Source organism: Caloenas nicobarica, chromosome 12, assembly GCF_036013445.1.
Source record: "Caloenas nicobarica isolate bCalNic1 chromosome 12, bCalNic1.hap1, whole genome shotgun sequence".
Taxonomy (NCBI): Eukaryota; Metazoa; Chordata; class Aves; order Columbiformes; family Columbidae; genus Caloenas; species Caloenas nicobarica.
In genome coordinates this window covers 7,678,483-7,697,257 of record NC_088256.1, presented here as the reverse complement: position 1 = coordinate 7,697,257, position 18,775 = coordinate 7,678,483, and the positions used below count along the sequence as shown (strand labels likewise).

General features: G+C 37.5%; 1 protein-coding gene across 1 annotated transcript in view; it reads right to left on the bottom strand.

Annotated features, from left to right (window-relative positions):
- Positions 1-18,775, bottom strand: part of LOC135993388 (connector enhancer of kinase suppressor of ras 2-like) — a 171,855-nt gene that overhangs the window by 108,204 nt on the left and 44,876 nt on the right. Inside the window, exon 3 of the mRNA XM_065643217.1 lies at positions 1,797-1,960. Within this exon, the coding sequence (XP_065499289.1) occupies positions 1,797-1,960 (164 nt within the window). The remainder of the gene's footprint in view (positions 1-1,796; positions 1,961-18,775) is intronic.

Here is an 18,775-nt window from a genome sequence, read left to right as displayed (position 1 = left end):
AGATACTATGTGTAGTCTTGCAAAACTTTCAGTCATGATTCTTGCTCGACAGAAGCTGCAAGAATTGAAGAATGTGTTGTGCAGAAATGTCAGAAGCAAGAGAATAACCCCAAGAGCAGAGCTGCAGGCAGCAGGGACTCGGCTCAGCAGAAAGCACATGGAAAGGGCACCAAGATAAAAAATTAGAAGCAGGGGGGAAAAAAAAGAAAAAAAAAGCAGGCATTTGAGAGACAGAGTAAGAAAGGAAGAGTAAAGGCTGAAAGGCAGGAGGCTAAATAAATGACACCAGGAGCTGGAAAATCCCCATTCTGCTTTGAAAGAAAAAAGAAAATCAAGAGACACAGTGAGAGCAGAGCTGCACTACAGACCAGCAGGGCAGCACCAAAGAAGTACAGCTTCTTTGTGAGAAAAAGAAAAAAACAAGAATTTAAAAAAATGTTAAAAAATTTAAAAAAAAAAAAAATCAGCAAGGTTCCTCCTAATGGGCACACCTGACCAAAGGGCATTCTTTGTCCAGAGGAAACTTCTCGGGTCTGATATTTCTGGCGGTGTCAGGACACGACACTGTGCTGACGCTGACGGAACATCACGGGGTGTTGAGGTTCCAAACACCCCAGTCTGTTGGGTTGTGTGGATCGCACCAGTTCACATGTCTGGCTGCATCAAGGCCAAAAGTGTTTCTTGGATTTGACATATGTGTTAGTTTGTAATAACAGATATCAAGCTACATGAAGTATGTTTTCTAATTAGAGGTACTTCCAAGAAGCATATGCATAATAAAAATTACTTTGTACTGTTTGTTTTTTCATAGATCAAGTGCATTTTCCCACTTGTTTTCTATTGTACTGCTAAGTGCCACTTTCCCTGTTGGAGACAATTTATCTTATCCAAATCCCACAGGATAACCTAGTTTGTGAAAAAGCAGAACACCTGGTAAAGTAGTAAAATACTGGGACCTTCATAATTTTACTATTATACTTTTCTTTATTTTCAATATCCTTTTGCCTGTTCACCTACAATAAGTTATTTTTTCATTAGAATTAAGTTAATACACTACATTTTATTAGTTGGTAGGAATTAAATAAGAGAGGAAAAAAATAATTTCCTGACAAAGACTTTCTTACAAGGCTAACTGAATGAATAACCTGTTATATGAAAAACAGTGTTCTTCCACATTTAGATGCTTGCAGGTTACTAAAAAACCCAAACAAACGAACAAAGAAAACCAAACCGCAACCACCACACACACACAAAACCCAATACAGACACAAACCAAAACACTCTAAATTGACATACATCTGCACTTTAGATAAGATTGGAATTCTAAAATTGACTTTATCTTAAAGCTCATTTTAAACAATCTTCCAGTCTAATTAGCATTACCTTCTGGCTCCTTAGTACCATCCTTTTGAAGGCTGGCATGGTTAAAACACTCAGGTCTACTTGGGTTAGAACAGTGTGGCAAATGTCAGTGAAATACGAGGGCATATGGCATATAATTACAGAACCATATGGATGTCAGTAGTGCTAGTCAACAGTATTTGAATGTAAGACCAATAAACTTAGAGGAAGAATGCTAAAAGACCATCATGTATAATCATAAGATGGAGATATATCTACATATACAGGGTTTTTTTACAGCAGAAAGAAGCCTCTGGATGTCTGTCCTTTAATGAAGCAAAGCCACTGTGTATGTACAAGCATATAGTTGTGGATGCAGTCTACGTTATTTCAATTTTGGTTTGGAAATTTATACACCCATATTATTAAGGAGAGTGATGCAAGAAATCCCTTACCAATGCACAAAGCAGATCAACCGCTTCCAGTATCAGTTCTTGGTGGCCAATGCGTGTGACTCCCAGTTCCTCCAGCTCCTGGTGAGTGATGTGCAGCAGCTGTTCGCCATTGATCTTCTCTCTTTCAAAATTTTTTATGTATTGTTGGAGACAATCATCGAGGCCTATTGAAAAAAAACAAACAAAACAATGCACATTCAGAGAATGGAGACAATCATAATTCTGTAATTCATAAATATAGAAGTTTCTTGGGAATACAAGTATAATTCCTTGTCTAGATCTATTATGGAAAATGTGCAAAAAATACTTTAACTTACATAGAATAGTGCATAATACTAAAGAGAAAAGTTTATATTACAGATTTAATTTTGACATTTTTAAGCATTTTCATACTAACTTTAAACCTTCATGGTACTTACTAGGGAGCCAGGGGGAAGGACAAAGAAGCACAGAGAGTGACATTACAGAAAATCTTTTTCTTATGATGTCACAGAGACCTAAATATAAGTTTAGCTCATGAATAGAAACAGATTCTTCCTGGTGTTCCTCTTGTAGGACTCTTCAAAGTCATACGGTGTGGCTATCACTGATTAGTGAGAGTTTTTTTCAGGCTCAGTAACCACCTACACAAACTCTGCTGCACCCAGTGCCAATTTTTACATTTTTTCTTTCAAGTCCAACTTTTTTTTTTCTTTTAGACTCAAATCAGCAGTTTGTAACTAATACCTAAGCCTTTTCTCTTTTCAGGATTGGTCTGCAAACAGGAGACTATTTCTCTGCACTTTTGTGTGGTTTAAAATGATTTCAAATAATTTTATGTAGGTATGTTTGTTTCAGTTTGGATTGGTTGAAAACTGGTTACTGCAAGCTCTGCACTTCTTATTTAATGTTTGAGATTCAGAGCTGTTACACGTTTCTTTTCCCTGCTTGTTCAAGAACAACTCTCAGAAACAATTTCAGATCAAATTCTGAAACCCGTGCCTTCCAGATTTGCTTTAGGGACTATTTGCCTAAAAGTCATCAGAAAAGTCACTGAAACTGATACCAGAAATGAAATTTTGAACAAATGTGAATCAAATTAATTTAAAATTTTAGTAGCAGTGGCCACAAATAAGCATTTGTAGTATTCAGAAATATTTAGAAAATACCAAAAGAACGTGACATCCTATAAAAACTGTAGCCAGAAGTATTAAACGTGCCTTTATGCCAGAGAGAATGTATGACAGAAGAGCAAAATATGAAATTTGTATTATTTATACTGCTCTGTAATAGCTCCCCAGGGCACCTTTAGAAGACGTTTACTTAATGGTGCAAACAGTATAGCAGTTGACAACAGAATACAGAAATATATCATTAAAGGACCAGGCTGTCTCATAGCATGACAGCATCTAATAAACGCACAGCAAAAAAACAAAAAAGGAAATATTTGTCCGTTGCTCTCTGGTTTTATTTCCACCTAGGCACTAGGTATTGTATTCCATTGTTCCTTTTCTCGTGATGTAAAATTTTGTGTTTGATAAGTCCGAGATGTTATGAAGAATTTAGCCAGCAGTAGTTCCATTCTTTATTATCATGACTATAATTGTTTTTAGCATGAAAACAAAGATGCAATTAGAAGAAGTACAGAATGAGACCATTTTGACTCACCAAAGCCAAATGGAATATGTATTTCCTCAAGCCACTTAGGCCTCATTAGTGCTCTTTATGCAATTTTCAATATAATTTCTGTTTACAGATAAGGCTTAAATTACTTAACAGTCATAACTATAAAGTAGTAAGGGGCATTAACTCTGTTTTTTTAATGTAAGTAAATAAAATTAAACCACTATTCCCAAGTTACAGTGTCAGAGTTAGGCAACAAACACAGAGGCTTAACAGTTCTGTTTCTGTGCATTCTTACTTCTTTTGGGTACAGTTTGTAACTAACCGATATATCTGTCATTTTGCAATAAATTAATTCAAGGAAAAGTATTTAAACAGGTACACTTTATTTTAAAGCTGAGATTTAACATCCATTATGAGAAATCTTCTATATTGTCTCTTTCCATTTTTAAGTAAAAGCAAGCTGATCCCATCTGCACGGAAAGGAAGAGTTTCTTTCTATTCAAAGAGCAGAGGAAAATCAGGCATCTCTGCTATGTTGACTACAAACTCTGATTTGGCAAATAAAGCACGTAAGAAATTGCCTAAATCAAGAAAACGTGAAAAAGAAAGGAAGCAGGAAAAAAAAAATAGGGAGAGCAGGCAGAAAAAGAACTGCACAATCGAGAAAAAAGGGATCATTAAAACCACAAAGCAAACCAACGTGTTATAAAAAAATTCTCTGTAGAGCTAGCTAAAATCAGATTTAAGTATTAACTCAGAGCCAACATCACAAAAGAGATGGTACATATTGTGGGCAATAAGGCCCACTGAGATTAAAATGAATCTTTCCATTGATGCCAACAAACATGTTTGTTTTACATCAAAAAGCACAAACATAGTTGCCACGTTATGTAAAGATCTGTCCCTTTCTCTCCGACAAAGATATTGAAAATAATTACTATAAAGCTGAAAGCAGGAAAAGCACAGGTTGTTGCTCTTCATGCAGGAGGACAAATTATGCAGCCAGGGCAGCAGTGTGGTGACGATAACTTTGTTCAGTGTGATCCATCACAAAATAAAAGTAACTTCCAAGTTTAAAAGCCTGTCATTTCCAATTTTTCATGAATCTCCCCATAAATAACATCTATTTGCTTCTCCTTTTTCATGGATTTTAGTGGATTTTGTTACTTATCATAAACTATGCCGGTTTTGTAATCTATCCTAAAAATTCCTGCCCGAAGGATGGTTTTGTCCATACTCCATCATTACTCCCAGAGGAAAAGACGCAGCAGCTGGCTGGGCCGGGGGTGACGGGAGGGCAGACAGGGAAGGTCCCCGCCAGTTCAGTTGTCACAAACACGGCTGCTCTCGGGAGGTGACTCTTCTGACAGAAGAGGGTACATGCAATGATACGCTCCGTTATAAAAACGCAATGTTGCTCATTCTGCTTTTAGGGTCTAGGATGAAAGAGAAGAATGGCTCAGTGGAAATGCATTTACCGCTCTGGACTTTGGTAGCTCGGCACTGAGAGGCATGAGAGTCCACTCACAGCGGGGTGACAAAAAATAGAATATAGAAAAAAAAAAAATCAAACCCATTTTAATTAAGGATCTGAGAAAATATTTAACTTTTTCCCAATTAAAATAATTTTAAAAATAAAAAGCACATAGCAGAATACTAAAATCACAACTGCACAAAGGCTCATACACAACAGCAAATTTGGGGTTTAGATACAAGCGTCCGTGGAATCTGGGTCTAAAGGACAAAACCTGAAAGTCGATGGAATGATCTCAGTTTGTTCAGAAGGATCACGCTTTGGTCTGCCAAGAGCAAATTAATATTCCTGTTAATGTATCTCATTTGACTAATAAAAGCTGTACAACAATCGTATCTCTGTGGTTGCAGAATGGTGGCTTGTGAAAACCAATAAATCAAAGTAAAACAGGGACAAAAATCAATTTTCAAACATAGTGCTGGATGTTGGAGGAAAACCACTAAAGCTGCTGTGTCCTTCAGTGAAGAGAGATGCAAATGATGACTGTGCTTGTTTGTGAGGGCAGATATTTTATATAATACGACCAGAGTGCTCAACAGGAACACACCCTCAGCAGCACCTACGGCTCAGGAGTGCAAGTCAAGCTGTAAACCACCAGGGTCATCTAATAATTCAAAAGAAAACTGATTGTACTGAACCTGCCTCCGGGTGACAAGGATTAAAAAAAAAAAAAAAGACAGGAACACTGCAAAGACAGGAACAAAAAGGTAAAAGACAACCAGAAACTGCGTGTGCTTTGAGAAGAGGCACAGAGAGGAAAACTGCCAAAGTAGATTTGGAACTGTAAGAAAAGAAACAGTGTTTGATTCCTGCTGGTTTTTGCAAGGGACCCCACACACGACCTTCCAAATAAACAGGGCTGAGACACCTTGATGATGCCAGCAGTGGCTCCTCTTGCTAGGCAAAGCAACTTGCAAGTCCGGAAAATTAAGTATTTGCTGTTAAAAAAAAGGAAACTCATTTCTGTGCTGGAAATTATCTAATTAATTGGGGAAGGCAGCACAAACTTCTGCTCCTCTCACAACCTTCAGCTTATGTATGCAGATCTGCTTAAATATATCCAGTGTTCAACAGCATCTACAGGCTCCGTCTAAGTAGTTGTTACAGAAAATGAAAAAGCTTTTTGTTCATTTTGTTTTTTTTTTTTTTTTTTTTTTAAAAAAAGCCACAAGTGGTGTTTTCTATATAAAGTACTATTTAGCAGCAAGCTAGAAAGATCTGGAAGAAACTGCCTGGTTGACTAACAGAGAAAAGGAGGTGGAGAACACATGCCTTCTCCTAAATGCAATTTTATTGAATACCACATTGATTCATGGGAGTTCTTGATCAGAAAACTTCTTTGATTTATTGCATTGGGCTTTAGCACAGTGGATCTTCTCCAGTTCTCATATAACTTGTAGCAATAAAAATCATCAGGTGGGTATTTTTGTCAATGACATTAAGAACTTTTTAAGAATCATTCGGTCCAAATAAAGAAAAGGCGTAATTCTCAGGACCGTGTTCACACTAAGGTGACTCTCAAATATCAGCTGTTCGTTCTTAAACCCTTCCAGGAGGAAAGGATCTTAATACAGCAACAATTCAGAAGAAGGCAAAGGGAATATGTTTGAAAATACTCTAAAACACCAAGCTTGGAGCATTTCAGAAGGAAACTTTCCTAAAGTTTACAGCCTAAAATCTAGAAAGCATCATGCAGGATTTTGTACCTTTAAGCCTACTTGTTACAAAACTGATCTATAGCAGTATTGTGTATATATGTAGTATAGTAGCCAGATGACAAAATTCCATACAAAAACTACATTAAAAATCACAAGTGACAGCATCAATGCACAAACGCACAAAAAGGAAAGAATTAAGACCATTCTGAAAAAAATAATCCCTCAATTCTGGCATTATATGACCTTTAAACACTCGACTGTGCAAGTATAACGCATTTAAATGTTGCTTCCCAGATGAGTTTTCTCTGCATCACTATAACATTCACCCAGATACAGATGGAAGTTTCAGATGCAAATACAGGCAGACTTCTGCTACTTGACTTTATAGATCCATCAGGAGCCAGAGCAGGATTGGTGCTTTGAATGACTATTTCCCAGACACCAGCTGACACTAAAAATGATGACTTCCAAGTGGATTGAACTTTACTGGACGTAAATTCTCCCATTCACCTCAGAGCTCTGGGTAAGATTGTCCAAGTCTTGCCACAAAACTTTGTTTTTTCCCTTAGCACAACCCTGTATATCTCCAACTCCCTTCACTGACTGCCAGCTTCCATTTCCAGGGTCACATTTTTTTCCCCCTTCCGCACTGTCCCTATTCTTGTACTTTCTCTGTATGAATTCAGCAGCTTTGTCCCCTCCGTGCCCGCAGGGAAGCGAAGTCATGAGAGCAGGAGCTGAGGGAGACGGAAGCTTCTGACCTCAGTTCTTCTCTCCTCAGAACAGGTCAGAGCTTCACTTGCAATAACAGATCTCCTCAGCCACAAGTGCCTTTGGTAAAAGGGACATAATTTTCAAAAATTTAAAAATCTGCTGCACGTTCCTAAGCATATGAATATTCTTTTGTTTTGCTCACCTCCAAAGCGTCCTCCTCTGTAAGGGCAAACATCACAGCCACCTGTGCATGTCTGCAACACAAGCCATCCTCCCAAATTCTATCCCGTATGTAAAACCAATGGGGGTACTACATCCTCACTAACTTTATTTAATTTATATATATTTTTTTTTTTTTAGTGTGGCCAAAGCAACAGGCTTTCCCATAACCTCAGGGTCTATAACTACAAGCTCTTTCCAGCAGCATTTTTCCAATATAACTATATTGTCAATAAAAGAGCTGTACTGAAATTATTAATATTTTAAGAGTTCAGAGCATCCGAGAAGGTTTTGTAAGGGGATGTGTCAAGCAATGTTAATTACAAATGAACAAACTGCTGCACTTATAAAATTTGATTTAATTATATGCCACCACCCTTAAATTGACATTCACATACATGGAGTAAATGACTTCATACAATTCTGCCTTCATTACCTATGACTGAACAATAGGAAGACATTCTAACTTTTTCCTCACAAACTGACAGGTGGTGTTTAACTGCAGTATTACCACAGAAGTAATAAACACCACTTTCAAGAAGCTTGCTGGAACTAGACCTGACATTAAAGAGGTTTCTGGAAGAAAAGTGTCATGCTCAGAGAATGTTTCACATTTTCAGACAGAAGAACATGCTCCTTGCTGTCACATTTCACAGGAATCTTAACCTCGAGGTATGTCACTGGTGCTGTTACAGATGAATTTCCCATAAAAGTGATGAAACACAAGTGTCTTTATTAGCTCCCCATGCTAATAAAAATTTAAGTCTTCCCTTAGCCTCATTAATTTTCTCCTTGATAAAGATATAACAACAGCCTCCAGTCACTTCTGAAGCAGCATGGCTGAAGAATTATCTGGAAGCCCTAGCAAACCTCCAAAAGCTGGCAACTTCTTACCTCCCATTTATTTGATTAAACACTTCTACATCTCAGGCTGACTAAGCTGAGAATACTTGGACCCTGAATCTGCCTCATTAGGTTTATTTTACACATGCAGCTGCATAGTGAACTGGCTCAGAAACTGCCCCATGGTCACATCCCTCCTTTTGTTACCAGCTATTTTTACCTGTTCCAGGTGAGGTGAACACCCCACTGCATGGAAGAGCAGATGGTTAAGCTGGCACAAGTGCCAACATACAAGCTTTTCAAGCTGCACCATAAGAAAGCCACATTTGACAATTCTTCACTTAGTTTTCTCTCTTATTTGCTGAGATGGCAAATCTGATCATCATCCCAGCCATTATTCCAGACATACTGAAATATATATGTCAAAATTTAAAAAATAACTTTCAGTATTAGTTACAAAGACATTATAAAATAAATTAGAGGACAAAAATATACCCATATTTAGAAGAATCTTCTTGATTTATACTCAAATCAAAATGCAGAACCAGCATAATCAAATTCTAAAATCTCTTCATCATGAAAGAGCAAATACCTCTGTATCAGAACAGCTCTGGTGAGCATCTCTAGGTTCAGTAATGACAGTTAAAAGAGATAACATCTACCCTGCACACACGAGGGGTAGAGTTGCTTAGAAGGGGATAATTGATGCAATCAGGTTTCACATTCCTCTTTTTTAATATAAGGTTGTCTTCTTGCCTCCCCGCATTGGAGGGTAGTGGCATAGGTGATTCAGAGCACCTGTTCCAGTTCTCTGTTTCCAAGATGGTGTTTTTGCAGTAACTGTTAATCTGCTGCCAAAACTGATGGGAAAACAAAAAACAACAAAAAACCACACCCAAACCACACAACAAAACAAAAACAAAAAGAGACAAACCAAACACCTCCAATAAAAGGGTACTATTCTTAGGTGGAAAGAAAAATATTGGAAAATCAAGTATCATTTCCTTCACTAGAGCCTAAGCACATTGAGCTGAGTTTATTTCAGACCCCTGTTGTCTCCATTTTAGAAATGGTCAGAAATTCTAATAAAGAAGGAACAGCATTAACCATGTTCTTGAATGCAGGGACTGATCATAAACACAAAAGTACTAGAACAAATAAAGATAACTGAAAGCTCCTTTCTCTGGCTTCTGATGATTTATCCACCTTGCACTTGCCCACAGGAAAGTCTTAACCACAGATTAACCTTCAAAAATCTACAGTTCAATACATATTAAAAAAAAAAAAGAGCCCCCACACAAAACAATCACACCATGTTTTTGTACAAGTAATAGAGCTATGCCCCACTTGGCCCTGTCTAAAACGTGAAGAGAAAAAGTACTGAAGAGACAGATAAGTCTGTCTCAACTAATCAATAGAGAGAAATAGTAATTTGTCAGGCAAAATTCATACAATCGTGTAGCAGACATTTAAAGTTCAGTAAAATGAATCCTATGCTGGAAGTATCTCTGACAAGCTTGCAATAGGGCTCTGCATTAAATTCAGTTCATAATCATAGTGCAAACCACCCGGTGTCACATATGCCTCGGAACAGTGACTTCCTGGCCAAAACACGTATAAAGAAAGCAAAATTTTCCGAGGCATATATATGGCTGCAAAATATCCTAAAGAAAGTAAACCTGTAATAGGACAGCCAGAACCCGCAGAGCGTGTTCTGTCAATGAGTACTCGTGCTCGCAAAACTGAGCAGTGGTCAGAGCTGACACAGAAGAACCAAACAAAAAGATCTACAGATGTTCCAGTGCCAAAATATATTCATTCTTCTTCACTGACGTATTTTACTAGAAATCCTAGCTATCAAAAGAACAGCCAAATCCAGTGCAGACATTTATACTGACAAGCCCAAACAAATAAGATTCCTGCTCAACACGATTTCTGGTATAAGTCTAGGACCAAATTCCCAGATATTCTGTTTAAACACCTGCAAGATACAAATCCTAGGAGAAGATAGGCTTAACCATTCCTCACAGGGCTGCCAAAAAATCATTGGAAATCTGCTTTCAGATTGCTGCAAGTAAAAAAAAAAAAAGGCCAGGATTTGATTTTTTCAGGGATATTTAGAAACTTTGGTGAAAGTACCTCTCAGTTGGCAACTTGGAAAGTCCTGTGGATCAGGAGCACAGCTCTTCCTCATGTTGTCCTGTTGAATCTACAAATCTGGGTGATCTCAAATTAGGTTCATTACTTGAGCAGTTTGGAGGAATTAGCTCTAGTAATCTGTGATTAGCTTGGCTATAAGTCAGGAATTGGTGATTAATTGTAACAAACTTCCCATGCTAGGAACTCTTATTTTTATCAATACAAACTGTGTGAAACAAGAAAACTAGGCAAATGGGAAGAAATCACAAAAGGAAGAAATCAAACTGTAAATCCTACTGAAGAAAGCAGCTTTTCTTTCCTTACATTTACCCATTTTTATTCTAAGTATTTGTGATGATGCCAGACAAATTTATTATAGTTGTGATTGAACAGAATGAGAGCTAGAAATTTTTATTCATGACCACTTTCATGCAGTATCAGATTAAGACAGATTAAGCCTCTGGCTTCAGCTACACGATGAAAAATATTGCTACATCTTAAATCACTATTATTTTGTGTTTTAATTCTGAATTCTAGATGTTTTGCCATTTGATCTGGCCATAGTTTATCCAAGATTAAATACTTCTATGAAGTAACATGAAATTGGTAAGAATTTTAATATATCTAAAGAACTGTATAGCCAGAAGTCCACGAATAAAATATGATTACAACTCAACATATTAAAAAAATTAATCTGCCCAACAAACCTATAAAGTTATTGGTAATTCTGTACAAAAAGGTAAAAATCAAGTGATTACAAAACATTTCAAAACCACAGGATATCACACACACTGAGATTTGAAATATTACTTTTCAATATGCTTAAAATGATTAAATCTTTCACACAGCAGCACGCAAAAAAGGGTCGTAGGTCAGGACTAGCGCCTGAGATTTAATTCTCTTCGACAAGGAAGGATCAGACTGAAGGGCTGCGGTTTCCATCTCGACCTGAACACTGTTGCAGCTTTAGAGCCCACTTCTACCAGAGAATAAATGAGAGAAAACACAGCTCTTGAACCAATCCTGGTTATTTTTCTGTTCTTCATACAGGAAGAACTGAAGCTGTTTTCTCAAGACTTCAGACAAGGAGTAAGAGATACATAGTAGTCAGGCGCCAGTAATAAAAGCTGTCCATAGATCCTCTATTTAGAGCTCTTGGTGAAAAGGTAAATGTATTAACTCACTAACAACACGGACCCAACAAGCCAGAGCAATACATTCTATTAACTGAGCAAGATAAATTAATTTATATCAGCAAAAGTAGCACAATATGAAATAACATTTCTGATGACATTCCCCAGCAGCCATTGCCAGTAAAGTCTCAAAAAAGAAAAGTCTCCACTGGTTTACTCTGGCTTATTTTTCATATATGCCAGAGACCACAACATGGAAAGACATTAGAGGTTAGTCAGCTCCTTAAGCCACACTTAAGAAGCGGTTTGTTCCCGTCACCACACTTTGACACCAGAGCCGCAGGCTTCTGGTCTTTGAGCATAACCTGAGATAACACAGCTGGGAACCTCAGGCAGGGTACCCCAGAAACAATAAGTTACTGGGGAAAGCGAGTATACAAAGAAATTCAGGAGTTACAGGTTTCTGTATAAAAAAAATAGCTGTGATAAGAAAAAAAGCAGGAAAGGCTAAAATAATGTTAAAAGGTCGAAAGAGTGAACTAGATGCAACTTCCATAATTACAAAACATTTTCTCTTGAAATCATTGTGTGATTAGCTTTTTCTAAATTGCCATTTTTCTGAACTTCTAGAAACACAATATGAAACAAAGGCAACTCCATTTCTTAGGATATTACTAATTCTCAGTGAAAATTCATTGTTGTCACCTATTGTTACAATTGTTTTTTCCTGTGGTATCACTTGGTACATTAACAGGTAAATCTGGCCACTCCAACCTCTCTCAGCAAACACGGAAAAAGCTCAGCACGCCCTGGATCCAAGAGATTTTCTCTTTCCAACTTCTATGTATTAGTAAAAGCAAAAAGAACACTTAAAGCTTTTACATGAGTGCTCAGCACCTGTGTTAAGAGGATTCCACAGGTAAAGGGCAGCAACTTGCTTCAGCCAGAAGCACAGATGCATTTTTATGGCATAAGAGGATTTGATGAGTAGTTTTAGTCACTGTGGTGCTGGAATTGTTTGCTGTTCCAGAGGACGCACACCTTTGGCTCAGCAGGGATCCAAGAACAACAACCAGCCCTCCCCACACACACAACCCCGCTCCCCCAAAACTTGGACACCAGTAGGAGCCATTCTTACAAGCCAAACCTTCATTCTAGTCCAAAAAAAACAAAATGAGTACACAAAAATAATTACAGAAGTTGATTCTGTTGTGTGAAATCATTTCGAGTTGCACTATTCACATTGCACAACTTAAGGAAAAAAAAATCCACAAACTTAATTTTTAGCTTTGAGAAATTAAATGCTATGTGTATGATTTTCTCGAAGCAAGCACAAACTATTGATAACTTTCAATTTGAAAGTGCATGTAATTATGTCATATTTTACATATAAGGTATATCATGATTCTTGGTTTTTTAATAAAGATACCTTCTTTAGATAAGACACCTCTACCATCGTACCCCAACCTTGTTCATGGTCTCTCCAATTAAGAATTTAGAGAGTTTCAGAAACAAGAAAGTGTCATTTTGATCTCAAACACAGTAGCTGAGTAAGATTGAATTTGGATTTTCCCTTTATTATCCTTTTGTCATATAAACAACTTTTGAGAATGTAACTTGAGTAACTTTATAATTGACAGTACTATTCACAGTGTTTCTTTTCCCTAAAAACATATCAATGGGACTGGAAAAATTCAATTTATGATGTCCTTTAAGACACATCTAACAATGTTATTAGTTCACTATGATGAAGTTGCAAATCCCAACTCAAAAAACACAAACAAAGTACCTGTGACTGTGTTAAAAATGACTTACAAAAATTCAATGTCCTTGACTTAGTTTAGTCATTTTCAGAGACAGGATGAAAAATTAGTATTTCCTCTAGAGGGCTTCAAGGTCTATATTATTTTACAAGTCATGTAAGTTATACTGCACTAAGTGAATTCACTACTAAGGGTCAGAAAGGCTCATTGCTATTCTGATTGCTCCTCCTCTGGAAAAAAAAAAAAGAATAAAAATTATTATTAATTAAGTGCAGAGAGAACAATCTGATGATCTTGTCTCTCTCTTTCCAATATGACTATACGAAACCAAAAAAATCAGATGGAGACTGGTTATAAGTCTGTATTGCCATGTCTGTATCATGATATTCTTGCTAATCAAGTTTCTGATTCGAAGAATTTATACGCTACCAAAAAATTGAACTAAAGTTTGGGGCTTCAAATTTAATCACTTCACTCTCTCAATGTTTCCAGTTTCACCACCAGAAATCCTTGCCCTGATCAACCAAGACACTTTTGCACAGTAATCACTTTGTTTCTCTCTGTTCTTTAGCAAAACTTGTACTTCATACCTCTACCTTACTACTGAGCCACTACATTTTTTCACTACCTCTCAGCAGCTCTTACTTTTTGAGTATCTAATGTGTTAACCAGACTTCTAAAGATGATTATTTCTTGTCTTTCCCAATGGAAAGTGTCCCTAAAGGTGCAGCTCCATAATGGGCTTAAGCCAAGTCCAGACTGTGCTGCTGCCAAAAGAGGCAACAACTTGTCCTCCTCCCTCCTCTTTGCATTAGTAATTTTATGGCAGCACAGGGCATCGGATCAGCCTGTTTCAGCAAAATGAAGATGAAGCATGCAGAGGTGAAGGGAAGCTCAACCTTTTTTGCAACAGCGTGTGAAACATCTTTGGTTTGAAAATTCAGCTGCTAAAGCAGACAATTTTCTGTTCTCCTCTGCCTCTCGCTCCTACCTCCAAACGTCTTTGTGGCTGCACATTGAGCTGAACTGCAGAACCGATCCGTCTGAACAATAGCCCAGAAAAAAAATAAAAGAAGAAAAGGTTATTGCTTGGCAGGCAAATGTTCTCCAGTCCAGTTTACAATCCAGGAACCACAGCCCGCGTTCCCAGGGGACAGGGCAGGGAGGAGCTGCAGGGGCACAAGCAGCGTGGAGGTAGAAACAACTATATAAACCAGGACTGCCAGAAAGCAAGCTCTTTGATCGACTACATCCACATATAAAAGCTTGTAAATGAAAGATTACTCTGATAATAGAGTGCTGCAATTTACTGTAGCAAAATTTTTTTAAATGTTTTACAAACAGAGCAGAGCAAATTAGTCTTTTTTCCAAACAGGCACAAATTGTTTTAGTCTCAAGTGTCTCTGATGGGTCTGCTGGTCCTTTTTATATAAATAAGATGGAGAAGAGAAGGAAATTGAAGTCTAGGTCGATGAAACTGTAAGGTTATAGAAAGTTAACTCTGATATGTTGCACTAGGAATTAAGATCTCATCAGTTAAATCCTTGACAATTACAGAAAATCTCCTTAAGATGTATCTTATATTTAATTTCGTAAATGAAACAGCAGCCAGGCTGTATAACTCACTGAATCAAGCACATTTTCTCATAGCGCCCTGTTATTTGAAAAATAATTTTTTTAAATTAATTCTGGCCTGTTCTTGGAGGGTCCTATTCTTGGTACCTGCCATTATTTATCATAGAAAGGACTATAGCGATGATTTGTGTGAGCATGGCCTTGATCCAAAGAACTTAAGTGCCTGCCTCACTTCCCTGTGCATTGCTAATCCTCCAATTGATTTGCACAGGAATATTTGCACGATTCAAATCCAACTTAAGTGCATTGTTGGAGCCAAGCCAGAGTGCACTGAACGTTGCATGATTGAGTCCACAATGGCCAAAGGTTTGGAGATGGTCCCATTCCATCTCTCAGATTAAAATCCATGTCTTTCTGGAAGGACATCACACAGAAGATTTATACCTCACTTAAGGCTTCTTCCAATTTGAAAAATCCTCTACAAGAATTAATGTCTCCTACAATACTGGTATAAAATACATATGTGCTATTACAATTTCCTCCATAATGATGCCTTTTGGTAGCATGTTTACATTTTCCAGTACTGACAATTGCACCACTCTTGATGTCTCATCCACTCTAGGACAGGCAGTGACACGATTTAAACAACACCTGCCTGTAAAGGGATTATATTCCTTTCAGTACTAGTAGGTTGTTGGTTCCAGAAAGAGATAATCGCTAAAAATATTTCTCATTTTGTCTCATCACCTCTATGTTGTCTTCTCTGTCACAACCTTTTAAAAATATTTTCAGAAATTTATTATAAAACTCTTTAAAATTGCAGATAAATATTAGTTTAAACAAGAAAATACTATATAACTTTTGAGGGACTCAAATTCATGGCTTTTCATTTGACTGAGGAAAAAAAAAAAAAAACCCTCAGGAGATGGGAAGATGAGAACACTGGTCACATTTGACACAGTGAAGGTACTGATCAGGACAAGAAAAAGTTCCCCCAGACCACGACTGATGAGTTGGGTCAGTTTGGAAGAACTACAGCCAGTGAGGAGCCAAGAGAAGGGCAAGTGGCCTGTTTTACACTTGTCGATGCTCTACTAAGGGACATGAGTGTGAGATACAGAGCTGAAAGAAATTACTATTTCCATTTTCCCTCGACAAGTCTCTCTTTGCAAGGTCAGGTTGGTGTGTACACTGTGTCTGAATTGAAACCAAAGAGATTTTGCTCTACGTGTGGAAAGACAAGAGGTCAAGAAGCTGCTTTTCAAGAACTGAAGGAAAAAATCCTTGGAGACCAGACTGATAACTGGTGGTACTTAAATGAATGTTCTCTTCATGAGCTGTATTATTGAGCACATTCGGACCTTCAAAAAGCAGGTGCTCAGGTACATCCACCTCTCCTTTCAGAGCCAGAAGGACACCATTTTAGAAGAACCAGTGGTCATTGCCTCCAAAGAGCTGGGTAAGTAGCCCTATAGCAGTTTGGAACATGAAGTTCTAGCACAAAACACTCTCTGACAAAAAACACACACACAATGCACTAACCTAATCTAACTTCAGTTTTGGGGCATCAGTAAACGTCATTACCTCAAGGTCACCAGCATTTTGCGTATAAGCTGAGATACAAAGTACTGAGCTATATACTGGTGGTTTAGATGAGGATTGAACAAGATGATGATTCATTTCTGCTTGTCCGTGACACACAGGTATCCAAAAGATAGACATGAACTCTTTCTTACTCATGCCACTCAGAGAAAGAAAAACAGATTCTCTGTTCACTGTGCTGGCAGAAGAGGTGTCCCACAATGACGACACACCCTCAACAGCTCCTTCAGATCTGGTAGACCCACTGAAGTGGTCAACCACATGTTTGAACAAGCAATCCAGTGGCATAGCTTATCAAGGGAAAAGGCTTTTTTTTTTTCCTCCTTTTTTCAGGTATACATGCCTAATCAAACCCTAAAAGGGTGTGGTAACTCTAGGCTGGAAGCAACATATGAGTTTATTTTGCATATTTGGAAATGTTCATGTTTCATTCTGAAACAGGTTGTTACATTTTGCTACTACAAACTTGGCAGTTGTGCTGTATTTTGGATATACTGTGAACACATTTTGATTTGATTCTGGCAGGCTCCCAGCTCAGCTGAATTACAATGAATGCCAACACATTACAATTTCTTTCAGCAAACGCAAGCCACAGCTTCTTAGGCAAGCAGCCATCTGCCATGTTCTCACACTACTCATTTTTAACCCAAAGAGCTGAATTTAGCTGTTGCTTCTGAAGAAAAGACGACAGTCAATGCAACTCCTCTTGTACTTAAAAAGGCTGAATTTGTCTCGGTGTCAGAGAGAGATCTGTGTGAAACGGCAGTGCACAGCTATGCCAGCTGGGGAAAGGTAATTTCATTTCCAAGGACTAGAAACAGGTGATAGCACGAAGATGACACTTCCCATTCTCTCTTTTATTTTTTAAATTTACCTGTGTTTACTTGGCTTCTATAGTCATGCACATGTTTCAAAGCTACTCCTCCAAAGCATCAGTTGCTGCTGCATGGAGACATCGGTTTGAGGAGTGTTTTCAGGCTGAAGTAAATTCCCTTTGAGAATATTGAAATTTATTTCAGAGAGAATCTTAAAATTTTAATTAAAAATGCATGAAGGTGAACCAACCTAGGTAGGGATACAGTCAGAATTCAGAGCTCCCTCCTTGTTGAGGATCTCATTTCTCAAAATGAATATATATTGATGTGTAACTTCCAGCCAACTAAATACATCACTCCAGCAGCTTCTCAGAAAACTGTTTCTGCTCAAAGTCTAATATTGATCAAAATATTCCCGATACTGCCTCATTTCTTCAAGACAGTTCTGACAAAACTCTTCTCAGAAGTGAGTGACAGGCAGAAGCACTGAATGGATACCTCTTTTGTTAATCTTTTTAAACCTAGGCAAAATGACAAGTCTTTTATCTGAAGCCTGTCCAACAGACAAAAAGCAACGGGAGATCCCAAATTCACCTAAAGAAAAAAAAAAAAAAGGAAAGATATCTACACTGGAATATACTTATATACTTCCAGTGTTACAATCACTACAATCACCTTCCTGCTGAACAAGGTGTAGTATGTATTGTGTATATGTATTGTTACATGTATATTATTTATGTATTATTAATAATAATAATGCCTTATCCTTATGTAGCACTTTTTTTTTTAAAGCAAAGATCAGATTTCATTATAATTCCCTATTTCACAAGTAGGAAAACTGAACCAAGGACATGTAAAGTGATTTTCATGAAATCACACTGAAGAGCAGTGTGAGAACTAGAAACAGGCCCTGTGTCTTTTCACAGTTTTCATGCATGGGCTTAATTAACTGGGAAAAATTTGAACCCTCTCTAACAAGAACTGAAAGGGAGCACACACACACACACACAACACCTAATCCTGCACCACAATCTTCATTGTCTCTGAAAGACTAAAGAAAAATTTATGGCATACACTTTGCCCTTTGGTTTTTGAAAATAATTTTTCAATATTTGCAATAATCACCATTCAAGCCACATGTTCCACTAATGCATTTTAGTCCATGAGTGTTCATAATCAAAATAAATTCAACCAAGTATTGCAAATGAGACATGGCAAATTACATCCACTCGGTCTACCACATCTTTATCACATTCTTCATGCCAAGAAATTCAAATGACTATGTATTATGTATTCACACATTCTGTCGCTTGCTCTTTAACTCTTCTTGTTTTCCCACACATCTCTTGTTCATTTTGCAAATGCCATCTTAACATCCT